Source organism: Polistes fuscatus, unplaced genomic scaffold (genome assembly GCF_010416935.1).
Source record: "Polistes fuscatus isolate 324 unplaced genomic scaffold, CU_Pfus_HIC Scaffold5, whole genome shotgun sequence".
NCBI lineage: Eukaryota > Metazoa > Arthropoda > Insecta > Hymenoptera > Vespidae > Polistes > Polistes fuscatus.
In genome coordinates this window covers 2,028,618-2,046,174 of record NW_025113129.1, presented here as the reverse complement: position 1 = coordinate 2,046,174, position 17,557 = coordinate 2,028,618, and the positions used below count along the sequence as shown (strand labels likewise).

Genomic DNA, 17,557 nt, shown 5'->3' with positions numbered 1-17,557 from the left:
CACATCCCGGGTCTTCAGAAGCGGTTACCTCCACGTGGTTAGACCTGGGCAATGGTATTTTACTTTCAGTATAATGTTTAACATATTTTATATGTTAAACATTCCATTGCAAGTAAAATCTAGCCAAAGACCGCTTACCATAAACATTATAATTGTAATTAGTTTCTTTTAAATCCCTAATTAATATCATATCCTTATTCCTTTTTCTCCTTTGTTCCTTTTATCCATTTAATATACAGAAACTAATTACTTTATAATGTTTTTTAATAACTTTTATGTATTTACAGATACCAGGGAGTAGTCCAAAATTACAAAAATTAAAGTTGCGATGTATAAAAGAGATTGTGCATTCGATTCATTCATTTTATCTTTCTATGTATTTATTGTATTCTTGTCTTTTTTTTTAATCTAGTAAGACTTTTTTTTCTGTACCTGTTCAAAGACAATGGTTTTAAAGGGGTAAACTCGAGTCGTGCGTCGGAGCTGATACACACACTTTTTAAATTATTAGTCGTATATAAAGCACGTTCGTATGATTTACGTAAAGATTTCTTAATGATTAAATTATAATTTTTACTAAAAATATTTTGTACATACTTAAACTTTAACATTTCACGTAAATATGAATGACTATAAAGACGATTATTTAATTCAAACGGCGACAGTGGGCTACTCGAGTGAGCCACTATAGTGGCGCATCGACCTGGAAAAAATAATCGCAAAAGCCACTTTAGTGGCAGGCCGGCTAAGGCGATATCGGTAATTGCAGTGCTCTACCTTTATCTTATTTACCGTCGGTAACGGTCATGTTCTACTTTGAAAATGTCGACAGTCGGTAAGTCGCATTACCGACCGAGAAGAGCTGATGGTAAATTATCATCAGAGTTACCGACCGAGAAGAGTTGATGGTAAATTACCCTCATAGTTACCGACAGTAGGAAGACCAACAGTAGAAGAAACTAATTACTTTATAATGTTTTTTAATAACTTTTATGTATTTACAGATACCAGGGAGTTGTACAAAATTATAGAAATTAAAGTTGCGATGTATAAAAGAGATTGCATTCGATTCATTCATTGCATTGCACAGGAACATTAAAAAAAAATGTACATTTGTTTAGACATTTACAATACCTTTCATTGTATATATAGGTATAGCGAATATATTGATTGGTACATCCGTTTATATATTTTCAAGCTAGTAGAGATATTGTTTTTTATAACTTTTATAGTTTTTTATTAGAATTTTATTAATGCATTAAATAATTCTTTATTTTTTTGTTTGCATATGAATATTTTTTAAAACCCTTGTGGAACAGGAATTTAACTTCAGAGACTTTTAGTTTATATTTTATCCACGGGTCTCGTTGTAATCGCACACGTGTAGAGTGATCGGTGAACCAACAATGAACCCTAGGAAACATTGTTAAGTAGGTTATGTTTTAAAGATTTTATTTAAAAAATATACAAAATGATAGATAAAAAAGACAAAAATAACCTGAGTGGTTACAAATGTGAGTAGAATTATCAAAACGTGTAAAATATATCAGTTTAACATATACTATATATATTTAGTGGTTTTATTTTTAAATATAAATACTTTTTACAAATTGATTTTTTCTCTCTTAGCTGTGTGGATTCATTTTAATAATGAAAACGTGGATAGGCATCAATTGTTTTTAAAAAAGCATTGGATAAAAAAGCAAGAACCTGAATATCCAAGAGGCAAAACTTTATTTGTATTTAATGTACCACCGTATGCTACAACAGACTCATTGAAGAATGCATTTACAAAACTTTGCGGTGAAGTATTATCCGTTGTGTTTACAACATCGGTTGGATTTAAAACAGCTTATATAGTATTTGAGAATGAATCTAGTTTAGATAAGGCACTGCGTATACCAAGCAATCATGCGATATGTTTAAGCACAGAAGAAGAAACATATTTAACAGGTTACGCAAGTATGTTTTTTAATTATTTTTGCTTATGTATATTTATATTATAAAATTAAGTTTTAACTTTTATGCACATATTTTATTTATATTGAATATTATTTATTTCAATAGAATGGTGTACCGAATACAATGATTCTTTACAATCTGAAGAAGATCTAAAGAAAGAAGTACGTAAATATATGTCTATGTATGATCAGAGAATCGCAGATCGTATTGCACGTCAAAAATCTGCGGAGGAAGCAGAAGAGGATGGATGGATGACTGTTACGAGTCGGAAGAAAAGAGGAAAATTTGCTACTAGTAGAAAAGAATCTACTATAAACAAGATAAGAATTAATGAGGAATTAAAGAACCGCAAGAAACAATTGCTCAACTTTTATACATTTCAAATTCGTGAATCGAAGAAACAACGTACGTATATTTTTCGTCAAAGTTTTATTTCTTTTATTTTACAAAATTATTTTTATTTTTTTATTAAAATTTTATTACAGATCTAGCGGAATTACGAAAGAAATTCGAATTAGATAAGAAAAAATTACAGGAACTTAAAAAGAAACGAACATTTAAACCATTCTAAATGAATAAAAGTAAATATTCATTTTCATCGATATAACAATTAATGATAATAATTATATTTTTATAGACATACAATAATTATAATTTATTTTGGTAGTAAATAATAATAATAATATTAAGAATACTTTTCAAGCAGTTTTAGAAGTATACGTTTGAAGAGTCCAATCAATTAGAAAATTTTGATATCCGAGTGGTTGTAGTAACGCAATTAATTCTTCTGTAAAAATGAAAAAGATCATCTTTTAGCTTATTTTTTCTGGTTGATATTTGATTTAATTAGAAGTATTAGCAAAATCTACTCACGTTTATTACCATAAATACAATTTGCAGACATCGCTGCACTCACAGCTTGAGCTAATCTCTCCATTGCTATGTCACATAATTTTGAATTAATATTTGTAAAAGTCTGTAAAGCAGTCGTTAATATCCGTACAGTAGCTACTAAATGTTGTGCAGATATAGCATGTTTGTTAGTTCCATTGTTCCTTAACCTCAGTACTGATTCCATTAGTAATTGTTGAATTTTTGAATAACTTTTTGTTTTATCTTCCTGTTCATTATTCATCATAGTATCTAAGCGTAAAGGGCTTAAAATGCACCACCTGAGAAAAAGCAAATAATATGAATATATAATTTAGATTAAACTTCTGTCAAAGATTAAATATCACTTAATTTTTACCTAAAAAGACCAGCTATTGGTGTTATCGGTGTCATAGGTATTCCACCGCTTGGTAGCGCAGGGTTGTCCATTAAAGGTGTTAATAGTAAACTTGGATTTTCCTCTATCCACTCTCCTATTAATTTGAGCAATTCCGTAGGTGGATCTTTATCCTCATAAACTTCACCTATTGCCGTCATTAAGTTTGCGGTGAAATGGGGGGCAAGTACAGGAAGCTGCTTTAGTTTGTCAATAGATTTTGGTGTAAGGACAAAATAGTCATTAAGTACATGCCTTGCCAGTCCTACACTTTGAGACGATGTTGAACCTAATTGCTGCATCCAGATACCGGTCGCATTAAGGATTGCATTATTTTGTGTAGCAATAGCCAGTGATACCAAATTGCCTAAAATTTTATATCTTGGACTTTCGGCTGGAAATAATGACAGAAAAACAGCATTTCGTACTGCCGGAATACCACCTGGACTTTGGAAAAAGTCACTTAAAACTTCAATTAGTTGTAACTCTTGCAGGGCAACAGTCAAATTACGTTTCTTTCGTCTTTCTATTTCTCCAAAAATAAATTCTGTCATTAGATCCCCTTGAAGATCCATTTGTTTTCCAGGTCTGGTGCATAATACCTCTAAAAATTACCCCCAAAGGTAAAAGAAAAAAATCCATTTTTAAATTGATCATTGTTTATTATTGTATCGATCAGTAACCTAAAAAACAAAACAACATTTTCCTTACCAATTTTTCCTAATGCCTCTTTAGCGCAATATGGAAAATCTAATTTTCTAAGGGATTGTTTTATGTCATTCGCAGCCATTTGAGAAATCAAAAACAATTTTTTTATTAATCTGACATATATATATATGCAAATAAATGCATATATTTATTTATTAAATCGATTGACTTTTCTTTTATTATGTTCAGTGTTACCAGACGTTTCTTGAATTAGAAATGAAAATTCCCTAGACGCTGGAATATTTATTTTTTGAACCTTTTTGTTTATTTAATATTACGTTGACAAATTTTTACCTCCCTATTGGAGTATTTCATCTTAATTTGTTTTATTCTATGTGGAGAACATGTAAATTATTTATTATGGTTTCTTTTTTTTTGTATCGATTTTATGACCAGTTAATTGTTAAGTAGAACTTGGTAGAGATAATCTTATTGGAGAATCGGTGAGATGGTGGGAAGTAAGAGGAAGATAAAAGTGGTCCAGATTTTGAAATGGACCAAATTCACAGTTTGATTTGCGTAGTAGAAATTCAAATTGACTTTTACTCAAACTAATAAGAAAATATAATAATTTTTATCATGTGGAAATCATCAGTAATTAGTGCATCAGACCACATATTTCCTGGTTTAGCATATCATGATCGTAAAAAGGAATTTTATGACATAGGTATACAACATTATTATTATTTATATAATCTCCATAATCGAATAAAATTCATTTAAATAAATACTTTAATTCATTTATTTTAACATTTATTTAACAGGTAATCAAATACAATCTAGTTTACCACTTCAGATGGCTTTATACTTCAATGTACGTTTTGTACCAATTTGGTTTTTTATTGGCATTATTAGTTTAGACTATAAGGTGAATATATGCTTGGAAATTTAATAAAAATATATTTTTAATATTAATTTATATTTAATATTTATGTAGATTATATTTTGTTTTTTTTACAGTATTTCCAGTTAACAGATGTATACAAATTCATAACAGTTGCAGTATTCTTACTTATTTCCGTGCTAGAATGTACAAGATTATACCTAGGATACCTTGGCAATTTAGATGAAAAGGTAATAGAATTTTCTATAGATCAGGGCTTCTCAAACTTTTCCACTTGATGACTTTGGATATAGACTCTGTACTATATTAATTTCCACTACCATAAACCCGTAGACATTCTATATGTGTAGTGTTGTTAAGCTGATTTTTGGTAATTGTTTGCATTCAGCAAATCTATAGTTTTGTTTCAATTTCTGCAATTCTCAAATATAATTATACGATCCCACATAAAGTCGTGGTCCACACTTTTGAGAAGCCCTGATATTGATGATGAAAATAAAGAACATGATAAATAATAATGTTTTCAAATTAGATTCCAGAATTAGCAAGCTTTTGGCTTATATCCACATTAATACAATTTCCATTAGAATTGTTTCTTCTTCTCGATAGTAGGACTATGCTTAACTTTATTGAACAAATAGTTAACAGTGTAATGATATTTTTTCTTAGTATTGAAATCATTTTTGGGACGATAGCATTAAAAAATTCAGCTTATCATCATGCTAAAAGATTTTATATAGCTCAACTATATGGTATAGAAGATAGGTTTAATTAAAAATAATTAAATGATATTTCATTAAATTTATATCTATTTATTATATCTATTTATTATATTATTTTTATTACTCTTGATACAATTTATAATGAATTATTCACAAGATCATTTTATATTGCTGATGTTAATATCGATATATCATATACATTTCTATTTATATTTATATATTAATATGTTAGTTATAAATTAGAATGAAAAGTAATTGACACTATATACAGAATTTAATCTGAATATAAATAAGTATTCAAGATTCATACACTTTATATGTATCGATTATACATAAATAATTATTATACCTTGACCTTCTCCTCAAGATCATGTGTTTCATAAAACGCTTGTAAATTTTCAACATTCAATCTTAGACTTTTCAAATATACCTCCATGTCCCTTATAATGATTTCGTCTTTCACATTTTCTCCATTCGCAATGATTTTTAAGAGTTGGTCACGAGCAGGCACAGTACGAGAAAGTAACTAATAAGATAATTATAAAAATGATTATATTGAAATCACTGCTACTTTCTATAATATATATTAATCTTGATATTACTAAGCGATTAATTGTATTAATTAATATTTACGCCAAAAAGTTGTTGTAACATCCAACCATGATACGGTTCTAAAGATAGTTTGTACGCTTCTTTTAAAAATGCTACCATATCATCCGTCGCTCTACCAGCATTGTGGTCCTCAACAATTTTCTCAAAAAATAATAAAATCATGTATAAACATCTGCAAACATTTATTATATATTTTTTATATTATGCGTATAAAAGAAGCTATCAAATTATAATCTATTGTACTAAAGTAACTAGTAATTACTTATACCTTCTTAACCACATCAAAGCGTCAGTAGCAATGATAGTTTCGCCTTGTTCTTTCTCCAGTAAAATCATATCTTGTAAAGTGTTGTGCCTTTCTTTATCGATGGAGTATTTATTGTTTAATTTCTAAAATATAAAATATCTTAATTAATTTATGGGACACCTATTCGTTCCAATAATCAATTTACACACTAATAAATATATGTATCTTTAATTAACCTTTACGTTGCCTTCTATGTCATGTTTAACTGGTGCAAATAATTTGCCAAATTTTTCTGAAATAATAAAATGTACAATTTTTCAAAATTGTCATCAAATTAACAATGATCAATATCATTTGATACGAATTTTTCAATTACTTTTAAATGCATAAATATTTACCTACTATTTCTACAACACCACGAGAAGCGTCTAAAAATTTTTCTGTAGATATTTTATCATCTATAATATCTGGAAAATGTATTTTATTTATGCTCACTGTATTCGTAATTTTTTCGTCTGATGTTAGTGCCATGATTAAATCAAAATTAATGTTAAATCAAACGTTATTTTAATAATCAACAATCCACACGTTGCCAAGATTTGTATGTAGTATTTTATATATCTATATATATCTATATATATATAATAAATATATAGTATCAGATGATAAAGATTTAAAAAAATATTTTATACAACCAATAAGCTTGTAAAAATGATTGGACAGCTGTGTCTTGCAGTAAATCTTATCACGAATTTTATCACAAGGCGGGAGAATTGGACAAACCAAATGAATTGAGCATAAGCAATTAAAAAGTTGTCCAATAAAACAAAATTTAGTTTTTTAAGTTTAATTCTTTTCGATCACAGAGTTTCATTTATTCGATTTCTATAGCTCGAATTTTTTTAGAGAAAATGTCGGATAGCTTATGAATACAAATGCTCGAGTCATTTGTTTTTGTTTAATGACTTGCGAAATTATTTTTAAATCGTTTAAAAAAAAAAATACACGTAATCTAATTTAATAATAAATAATTAATATTATCAGAGATGAAAATAAATTGGACGAAGAGGAAAGAGGGGGGGGGAATAAATATCAGAATTAATAATATAGGAACATAATATTGTATTTTTTTCTTTTTTTTCCTTTTCTTTTTTTTTTTTAATACGCATTCCCAAAGCACAGGCTTAATATTCTAAATATAATTAAATATAATTTTCTTATACAATATATTACTTTTCTTTTTTTTCTTTTCAAGCGTTTTAAATAATAAAATTTTTCTTCTTTTCTTTCGTTTTCTATTTTTTCTTTTCGTTATCCTTACTGACTAGCTTAATGCTTTGTCTTTAAATGGGGTTTCTCGTCTAAATTATTATTATCATCATATATACTTCGTAAATTAGTTTTCATCTCTTTTAATTAAATGGATGCTTCTCATTGGTAAATCTTTGCTGAAAAATCGGCGTTTTACAATATTGTCCTTAGTAAATATTCTTCTCATATCCGGCGCTAGTTTCTATGATTATTAAAATAATTTCAGGAATAATACTGTACATATACATACGTAATACAATATACACGCTATTGCGTTTCGATATAACGTTTTAAAAGATATTATTACGCTGATACTACATTTAAAACGCAAATATTATTTCATTACTTTAAATACTTAAAAATCTTAATCCCTTAACTATTCGTCTTTTTATTACTATTATATTAATATTATTATTATTATTATTTACACGTTTAAATTCGCACCCGCGAACTTACGCGCGCGTGTATGTTGTCTTTTTCAATTTGTTTGTTCTTTTCTTTTTTTAATTAATTTTTGTGCACAAGTTTATGAGTGTAACATATTCCAATGTTCTGATAAAAGATCATGATAATTATTTTTTCATTTTCTTATCACACTTCAGAGAGATGAAGTGTACATGTTAAACAAATCCTTTCAGGTATCGCATATTTCTTGTTAATTGATAAAAAAAAGAAAAGAACACGAATATAAGATATATTATCGTACGAGAACGAGATCTATTTTATTATTTATTTTCTTTCGTCGACTAGAAATGGAATTTTACTTAGGTCGTAGAAAATCCCTGTTATCTATTTTACGTTAACGATTACAATTATTCGTTATCAATTTATTACACGGTGGTACTTTTTATCTTTTTTCTTTTTCTTTTTTTTGGTTTTGCTTATATACTGACCTATAGAAGCACACGTTTCTTTTTTTTTTGTCTTTTTTTCCATTTGATTAATTTTAAAAATGGATTAATTATTTTGAGCATTTTTTCCTCCTCCCATTAGGTAACTGCTTTCTTTTTTATATTTATTTGAATATACGAATGATATATAGGGTGTCCTGTAATCCCTTGATCGCTTGTACGATCAATTACACGACACCCTGTATTTCGGTACAGGTATCGTGTTTAAGTTTATCTCAATGAGAGAAGAATAATATTCATTTGGAAAGCGATGAAAATGATTACGAGAGATGGCAGTTACGATATTTTACCTTTAACACGAATCGAAGACTCTTGTGCTATAAAAAAGAACTTAGGTTACCCGAGAGAGTAAGAAAAAGAGAGCGAGATTACAGGTGTTTAAGGTGTATACGCATTAGATTATTATTATTATTATTAGGATAATAATAGGGTGTCTAATTGCCGCGAGAAAAATGTGCTTTTTACTAGGAAGCATTTTTTTGTCGCGGTACCGCATTGTCCTGGACCGATCAATCGGTGATATTTTAGCGGCTTTAAAATGAATCCTGAGTAGTTTCAAAGAAATCTTCATTTTTTAATCTTCTTTGGCTCGTAAGGCAAGGAAAGGTGATTAGATCGGTCGTGAAAATGGCAATAACCTTCAGAAGGCAGTTGGAAGTTCATGTTTGAGTATGTTTCCCGTGGAATCCTCAGCGATTAGAGTTAAAGCTGCCAGGCAGTGAGGAGGGGGTGGTGGTACCAATGCTTCTATAGGTGGTCGGTTTCCAGGAAATTGACGAGAACCAACGACCATACCACCGGATGTTTCTCTCAGTTCGATCACTCGTATACCGTATCGTGAACGTGCGACGTTCCTGTGAAATAAATCGGTATAGGGGAAATGTTGATCACTATTAAATATAATATAAAATAACGATATTTTTTTATTTTAGCTCTTAACATACCTTTTACCATCGTATTCGATGTCGTTGTGACGTCTGTTAGAATGATTGTCAACTTCGGTGTTAAACCATCGATGATAAGCGAGCAATGCAGCACAAGAAGGTCCCCAAAAAGTTCTATCCGGTTGGGAGGGTGGTTCGGTTGCGTTCAAGGTTTTGGAAAAGGATCTATTTAGTTCAGGACTGGCTGGAGCGGATAGCCTACCAGGAAGTTGTCTTGCGTTTGCCGATTGCGTTTGCGTTGGCCTAGAGGTTTCGGATAAAAGTCTACCTCTTCGGGGACTGGCCAGTACCGGTTCTTGTACAGTGACGGTGACGCTGAGAGGTCTACTAAGAGCAACTGTCGTGTGTTGGGGATCTCTCCTGATGGGATTCCGATTAAAATCGATTCCAGCTGCTCCAACGAAGACCCTGTCGACGTAATCGAAACCACGTCCCATGATACCTTCCCTAGTGTGTCCGAGATCGAATGTGTGGCCGAGCTCGTGTAAGACAGATCCAAGGGTAGTCGCCAAACAACCACCATGGGTGCCACGATAATTGCTGTCATCCATCAATTGTTCAGTGTCAACGACCGTCGCGTCTAGAAATCGGGGTAATACTTGGGCCATGCAGGTAGGCCACGTATGCAAGCAAGCCGAACCGAAAAGTGCTAAACCACCACCACCCAAAGCAGCATGACCTTGCGTTCTCGCTAAAGTATCTTCGTGAGTACGGGGACTCGGTGCACCGCGATACCTCGTGCAGGATAAGAAAGCTAGGTATTTCCGGTCCTTCGATGCTAATGGACCGGTCATCAGTTCGCGTGCTATGAGTTCCCATAATTCTCGTTGCGACATAGCTCGTGCTCTGTCCACGTGAAGCATACTGTGCATCACCAAGCATTCCGGACCATCCAAATCACGTTCCAATTGAAAGGTCTTTCTTCCGTGTCCAGCTTCTCGCAATTTCTCAGCCGTTAGTGTCTGTAGTAATCTAGCACCCAAACCTATTCTGGTTGCCGCGCTTTCCGGTGATCTATCCTCCCTTCGTGGACCTTGAAAGTAACCATCGTGGCCCGCGCATATCACGTATACTGGCGTCACTCGTAGCCTAGTCGTTCTTGGCTCATGTAGTAGCGTCAATCGTTTTTTGTGCCCTCCTGCCTCAAGTTCCAATTTGTTTGATCCACGTGGGAGATCAACTAACACGCGAAATTCCCCACCAATGACTGGCCATTCCGATATCACATTTTTTTGAGCTCGTACGGTAATATAGTTGCACGCTAAGGGTGCTCGGCCACGTATAAGGGCCAAACTGTAGGTCAGAGTCTCTCCGTCTATCAGATTACATATCGTGATGCCTTCCGGGTTGTTGCCATTTGTTGCGAATCCTCGCTGACGGTGATGGTTATCCGTCAGCGTTGCATCCGCAAGCACCTGTGGAATTTTCTTGTTTTTTTTTAAACATCCTTTCGCAATATCAATTTTAAATATAGATGAAACATAAGTTTTATTATTTTATATATATATATATTTGTTAGCTCGTAAAAATGATATAAATATATTAACGCGTTTTCGTAATAATTTTTAAATTGATTGTAATTGTCATATTTGTTTGGGAAAATAAATAAATTGCATTTAATTTGGTGGGTGTGTTTGCCTTGGTGCGCAGGACTCTGCAGGAAAGAATGCGACCCTCAGTATAGATTCGCTTTCGTTTTTGGTGGAAGGGCAAGGGCATGAGTCAGCGCGGATACGAACGCATTGTCGCATTCTTCAACTAGTACCATGTTATACACTTTTTTGATTATATGTAGTTTATCCACTTGTTCTTTTTTTTTTCTTCTTCTTTAAAAAAGTCTTATAAGGGATTTGAAACTTTGCAGGATTTAAGCGAGTTAGCGTTGGAAAGTTAATTATTATTTCATTTGAAATCGACAAGAATTTGCGCAGTTACTAGCTCGTTCGCTATTACACGCGAATAAACTATAACGCCATAATCTTTCGAATAAAAATGACGTATAAAGATGAAGTTCATCATTGCAAATTGTCACGAAACGTTGAATAGCGTTTGCACTATGCATACATGTGTGCATGTATTTCTATGTTACTTCGTTCTCCTAATCGAGTTAGAATACTATAGTTAGGGAAAACAGATCGATACTTGAATCATCATGACTAACGTTGTTTCGCGTTACTTAGATTCTTTACAAAGGCAAACATTTGAAATGAAAATTTTCAAAATTATGCAACCCTAGTTTTCGTTTCAAATTGTTAGATAAAAAAGTAGGAAACTTCAATGTGTAAAATGAAAGCCATGCAGAAAACGTGCCACAAAAGATTAATTTTTATCGGGAACGGTATGATTTAGGAAAAGGATACTTCGAAATAAAACATAAATTAATTTTGAAAATAATTAACGATAAAGAAAAAGAAAAGATCATTTCGAGGAGAGATCCAGGGGCCGTACGGTGGTGCTACCTCGTGGTAAAATAATGAGCCTCTTCGAAGTTGAACACACGTCACATACAGAGAGACAGCACCAGACAGAGAGTTTTCCTCTCTACTCAACTCTTCCGGTCGTTAACAACGCAACGCGTGAAGTGTCAAACGGAAGAGAGCACACGTTGCTTTTGGCGAGTTTGTTTGGGACACGTAAAGATAAACTATCGTCCTTTTAACACACACGCTATTATCTCCTTGACCCAGATATCTGCGTATCCACGAAGAAGAGAATAAGGCGCTTATTTCTTTTCGAGGAAAATTCGCGGCAAGTATCGCGAATGTAGTATACCCGACTAATGTCAAAGTCTTACGAAGGAAAGGAAAAGAAAGGCAGAAGAGGATGGGGGATAAAAAAGAAGTAAAGTATTAGTTAGAAAGAAGAAGAAGAAGAAGAATAAGTTAACAAAAAATGATCCGTGAGTTTTTTGATCCCACTCGTAACACGCGCGTTATCAAACAACAAAAAGTCCCGCAACAATAAACTGATCAAACCTCAGTTGACCATATACATAACATAACATTGTGGCCGGTGTTCTTGGAACATAGAATAAATATGTTGTCTTAACGGAACACGTCTGTCTTTGGAAAAGTAATTGAATGGAAAAAAAAAAGAAAAAAAAAAGAAAAAAAGAAGAAAAATAAAAAGAACAGAAGAAGGTAATTTTTGTCCTTGGTTCTTATTCACTTGGATGAATGATGAGTCTATCGACTTACCATTTTGCACGAGTAACGTAGACGATAGGTGGACCTACGACGATAATAAGGAACGTCGGATTCAGCCGGCTCCGGACATGCGGAGAGAGAGACTGTGGCGCCGAGGCGTAGAAGAACGGTGGGCGCCGGTACTATTGCGTTGCTGCAGCGGCGCATGCAGTCGCGCACCCGCACTCATGCCAACCACCCTCTTCTTCAATCCAACTTTACCACCACCATCACCACCAACCCACCACCACCCACCAGCATCATTGCAAACAACCGATTTTACTTGCCCTACACATTCAAGAACCCACCCTCGTCTCTATCTACATCTTTGCATTACACCTACCGCGTGTACCCTTCATTAACGTGTAAACACCTAACAATTTCCTACTACCATCTTCCGCATCGAGAATTATTATCAGAATTAATCTTCTTGGTAGGATTAATGAATTTCTAGATTAACAAGTTTATATAGATTTTCTTTCTTTCCTTACTTTTCGCTTCTCTCTTCTTTTTGTTGACTCGAGGGTGCTCGAGAGGAAACCTTGTATGTATTAAAACCTAACCGAGAAAATAGTAATTTATATATATATATATATATAGGTTGATAGATATAGATATATGATGTTACTACCAAGTTATCCTTTTAACTTGCCATACTGAAGATAATGGACGTCGATTCGTTACACGACGGCCACTCAAAGACTTCATTCTTTTGCTATCCCCCCATCGATGATCCTAAGATCGACAGAACAAAAATCTTTCAGGATAATTTATAATCGACGTTAAAGGTTCAATGTTATTAGGATCGGTTAAGTCGTAAATACAGTTTCCATCGGGGAAGCAATTACGAGACTGTAATACGATTGATTTCGTGAAAAATGGCCGATAGACGTGTAGGAGGAAGAAACGGTGGAGCAGGGGAGAGAGAAGTTTATCGAATGGGAATGGAAGTTTATCGAATTTCATGTTACATCGAGATACTAAATGGCAATCACGAGTAGCATTCCGAACGTGATTAATCTCGTTTGTTCTTCGTACGTTGATTTATCGGTTTCCGTATGATGCCGTTGGAAAAAAAAAACTTGCATATGGGATTTTTTTGTGTGTATAATTAAACGAACGATCTCACGCCTACGTGTGATTTATTCGAATGATTATCATGATTAATCGTGATTGTTAGTTAATTTGTCGAAATGATCAAAATAATTAGAAATTCACACCCTTTTCGAGAGAACGGGTGATATGAGAGAGAGAGAGAGAGAAAGAGACTCGTGCAAGTGTTTCGCCAATGCGGTGGCCTTCCTTCCTTGGCTGGGGTCAAAAGGATCGATTGATAACCCTAAACGCGTACCCACCAGCCCATGCTAAACCAAGCCAAGTCCAGATCAGGGTTTTTGCATAGGTCAAACCTTTCCTCGATGGATTTTCGAGGGGAATTGAATTTACATGTTCAAACAATTCGTTGGTAAGAACTTTGAAAGAGTGTAACTTCCGTGCTGCTGCTGAAGTTCACAAGTGTTCGTTGAAGAAGAAAGAAGTAGAAAAAAAAAGAAGAAGAAGAAGAAGAAGAGTAGAAGTGCATCAATGATAATGTGCTCTAATCAGGTCACTCGTCCCAGATACGCTACGCGCATAAATTGACTCCCAAGTAAAGAAAAGAAACTATTGGTTTATTCTTCGATATATCCGATCGTATCTCAGATTGAGATATCTTTTCGCTAATCTTTCGAATGATTCTGAGAACGCATTTAATGAGACGCGAAGAATATTTCTGACTCATTAGACGAGAGAGGAGTTGCGGCACATTACAATAAATTTACATCGTGAAAGTTTAACCACTGTTCCGAATGGTAAACAGATTTAATTGGGCCATGTTATGCGGAATTCTATTAACCCTTTAATGATCTTAGCTTGGAAGATTTTCATTTTTTATGAACTCATTTCTTCTTCTTCTTCTTCTTTTTTATGACTTAGTTAATAACGTGTAACGTAATTAATATATTGTTTTTTCTGTTTTGTTTTCATTTACTGTTGCTTTTGTGTTAGAAGCATGAAATGCAATTGTCAATTACACCGAATATATTTCTTTTTTATTATTATTTTCCAATACATTTTTAATTGCTACATAATTTGAATAATTTCATAAAGTAAACAATTATTTTATGAATTGCTTGATTACGAGATCGACAAAATATTGAAATCCTCGTTACGTTTTATTACTTTCTTGTTATTATTTGAAGGATTTATTGGTTCCTGTACAATTATTTCTAAATAATTCGTTTAAAAAGAGGAGATTAAAAAAAAATCAATAGGTAATTTTCATCGATAAAAGAGTAGGTTGGTTATTTCGTTGACTTAGAATTAGTTATGCTTTCTATTACTATACACTCGGGTGTGTGCCAAGTTACGATTTGGTACCCAACGGTCGGAGACTTCTGTACTTCTCAGTCAAGCGTGTCAAGGTCGTACGAAGAAGCACACAGTAATGCTCGTCCAGAATACACGGCAGGTGTAGCGTGGCACGACCTGCACGCATTTGCATCTGATCTTCTACACAATTGCAATGAAAAAGAAAAAGAAACAACGAGAAATAGGGAGGGAGAGAGAGAGAGAGAGAAAATACAAAAGATGCAACAAGGTAAAAGAATAAATTACTGAAGTTGATTTATTATAAATCATTGCATAAATCACGATTAAAATTCGATTTTTGAAATGAAATGAAAATTAGCCAAGAGTTTAAGAATTTCATGAAATGTTAAAACGCGAATTAACTCATTTCTATAATCTATCGATTAGATTAATCAATTATAATGAGTAAATAATCAAATCAAATGATTCTACGAATGAAGTGATTTAATTTGTTTATATTGGAATATTTATTAATTAATTCTATAAGTTTATGAGGATAGTGCAAGGAACGTTACGAGATACTGCGTCTATGGTAGACGCAATGCGTAAACCCATGGGGTATTATTGATTTTTCCTCTGTTTTCAAGATGTGTTTTCCTAAATGTACTTTAGTAACTTGAGTATCTATTTCGAACGATATGATATTTCATATTTACGTTGACATATTATTCCTAGTGGGTGGAGGAAAAATCATAAATACGATTCTAGTCGTAACAGTAATTTAATACGTTGACCCATTGAATTTTTCTGTTTGTCTTTGGTAACGAAGTAAAATTGATGCGGAGGGTTGGTTGGTTGGTTGGTTGAAAAGTTTCGAGTCATTTCATTTAAAAATATAAATAAACAGACGCGCGCGAAAATAAGAAAAACACGTTTGGCGAGATTTATTTCAAACGAAGTTTTCGAATTTCGATGATTGTTGAAAATAAAACAATCAGAATTAGAATCAGGATTGTACGTAGATCTCGTTGTTGAAATATTTAGTCACGATGTATAAACAAGTTCTGCGTCAGCAGGGCTCGAATCCTGATTGGCCCTCGTAATACCGCATGCAAGTTGTCTAGTCTCTGGTTTACCAAGTGGATGCTGCACGCTAGTAAATAAATTGATCCTTGGCTCTTTACCATACGCCGAAGAAAAATCTTCCTACCTTATAACAATTTTATCTATCATTAAACAAATAACAATAACAATAACAATAATAAAAAAACTGGTATGTGTACTTATGTATGCACGTAAGAAGTTATACTTCTTTGCCGTACCAAAACGAATATAACCTCAATAACCTCAAAAATAACTTCAAAAAATAACTTCAAAGAAGAACAATAGCTTAAAAAAAAATAATTATTATTATATATATATATATAAGAAAGAATAAAAAAAAACTGGTGTGTGTACTTATGTATGCACGTAAGAAGTTATACTTCTTTGGCGTACCGAAACGAATATAACCTCAAAAATAACTTCAAAAAATATTGGATTGGAAGTATGAGAACATATAAGCAACTAATTATTATTATTTAACTTAACAAAAATATTAATTTTTCTTAACAAAAAAAAAAGAAAGGAAACATATTTTCAATCGGTCTACACTAAATATAAAGGAGATATATCGAAATATTTTATGCGTCAACTGTCATGGCGCGGTAATAGAACTACTTCCCGCTCGATCATTTTAAGTCAAGCAGCGCTGAGTACGATTAGTACTTGGATGGGTGACCCGTTTGAGAAAAAAAAGGGAAGAAGAAGAAAAGACAACTTCATGCCGTATACTTGAAATCGCTTTGCCGCTCGTCGTAAATACTGACAAACTTCATGGTGTCGTTTTTCGAGACGCTCGGAACAAAATCACTCCCCATTACATTTTCCCCAACGCGCCAAAAGAAGTATAACTTCAATAATAATAATAATAATAATAATAATAATAATAATAATAATAATAATAATAATAAAATGGTAATAGAAATGATTTATATCGATGATTTTATCTTATCGTTAGATATAGTTTGGTTAATATAATTTCAATGGATTATTCTTGAGGTAAGAAGAAAATGATCTATCTATCTATCTATCTATCAATCTATTTATCTTGCACATGAGTTTGCTAAAAATGTTGCTTTTTAGGGTTACTCGGTGAAACGATTAGAACGAGCCGATAAGAAATCCGATTGAGATAAGACCAAATAGAAGAAGAAGAGTAAGAAGAAGAAGAAGAAGAAGGTGAGGGTGGAAAGTAGAAAGAGAAAGAAAGAATCAAAGAAACAAATAAAGAAAGAGAGAAAGAGAGAGAGAGAGAGATCGTGACTGTGGTGCTATTATCGCGTTCGAGGAGATAGTAGGCCAACTTTCGAGATGACAGTTTTATCCTCTGTGCATGGCGAACCGTGCAAAAGCGAACCGACCAGCAACACAGTGCGATTCTCTCAAGTGTATAT

General features: G+C 32.8%; 5 protein-coding genes and 1 long non-coding RNA gene across 7 annotated transcripts; 3 read left to right on the top strand and 3 right to left on the bottom strand.

The window, feature by feature from the left end:
* The first annotated feature begins 1,294 nt into the window (after window positions 1-1,294).
* Window positions 1,295-2,550, top strand: LOC122521871 (ribosomal RNA-processing protein 7 homolog A). Its single transcript, XM_043642584.1, has 4 exons — window positions 1,295-1,514; window positions 1,630-1,962; window positions 2,068-2,367; window positions 2,448-2,550. The coding sequence occupies exons 1-4, from the start codon at window positions 1,472-1,474 to the stop codon at window positions 2,531-2,533; spliced, it is 762 nt and encodes a 253-aa protein (XP_043498519.1). The 5' UTR covers window positions 1,295-1,471; the 3' UTR covers window positions 2,534-2,550.
* Window positions 2,551-2,587: 37 nt separating this feature from the next.
* On the bottom strand, window positions 2,588-4,105 carry LOC122521867 (uncharacterized protein C7orf26 homolog). Its single transcript, XM_043642580.1, has 4 exons — window positions 3,941-4,105; window positions 3,212-3,833; window positions 2,836-3,134; window positions 2,588-2,749 (listed from the first exon to the last, which is right to left on the bottom strand). The coding sequence occupies exons 1-4, from the start codon at window positions 4,017-4,019 to the stop codon at window positions 2,661-2,663; spliced, it is 1,089 nt and encodes a 362-aa protein (XP_043498515.1). The 5' UTR covers window positions 4,020-4,105; the 3' UTR covers window positions 2,588-2,660.
* Window positions 4,106-4,249: 144 nt separating this feature from the next.
* Window positions 4,250-5,912, top strand: LOC122521869 (transmembrane protein 17B-like). Of its 2 annotated transcripts, none has more exons than XM_043642583.1 (4): window positions 4,250-4,604; window positions 4,702-4,751; window positions 4,898-5,011; window positions 5,314-5,912. In XM_043642583.1, exons 1-4 carry the CDS (start codon window positions 4,517-4,519, stop codon window positions 5,554-5,556), a joined length of 495 nt encoding a protein of 164 aa, XP_043498518.1. In that variant the 5' UTR covers window positions 4,250-4,516; the 3' UTR covers window positions 5,557-5,912. The 2 variants fall into 2 exon arrangements, with proteins under 2 accessions (XP_043498518.1, XP_043498517.1); XM_043642582.1 differs by having other exon boundaries at window positions 4,261-4,604; window positions 4,702-4,805.
* On the bottom strand, window positions 5,794-7,143 carry LOC122521868 (pleckstrin homology domain-containing family A member 8). Its single transcript, XM_043642581.1, has 5 exons — window positions 6,761-7,143; window positions 6,599-6,654; window positions 6,384-6,505; window positions 6,137-6,287; window positions 5,794-6,029 (listed from the first exon to the last, which is right to left on the bottom strand). The coding sequence occupies exons 1-5, from the start codon at window positions 6,891-6,893 to the stop codon at window positions 5,847-5,849; spliced, it is 645 nt and encodes a 214-aa protein (XP_043498516.1). The 5' UTR covers window positions 6,894-7,143; the 3' UTR covers window positions 5,794-5,846.
* A 615-nt stretch (window positions 7,144-7,758) lies between these two features.
* LOC122522043 (putative zinc metalloproteinase YIL108W) lies at window positions 7,759-13,009 on the bottom strand. Its single transcript, XM_043642829.1, has 4 exons — window positions 12,997-13,009; window positions 12,726-12,898; window positions 9,529-10,943; window positions 7,759-9,438 (listed from the first exon to the last, which is right to left on the bottom strand). Exons 1-4 carry the CDS (start codon window positions 13,007-13,009, stop codon window positions 9,225-9,227), a joined length of 1,815 nt encoding a protein of 604 aa, XP_043498764.1. The 3' UTR covers window positions 7,759-9,224.
* Window positions 13,010-17,077: 4,068 nt separating this feature from the next.
* On the top strand, window positions 17,078-17,355 carry LOC122521870. Its single transcript, XR_006304942.1, has 2 exons — window positions 17,078-17,162; window positions 17,247-17,355. It is a non-coding gene; the product is annotated as an uncharacterized LOC122521870 (long non-coding RNA).
* The last annotated feature ends 202 nt before the right edge of the window (window positions 17,356-17,557 follow it).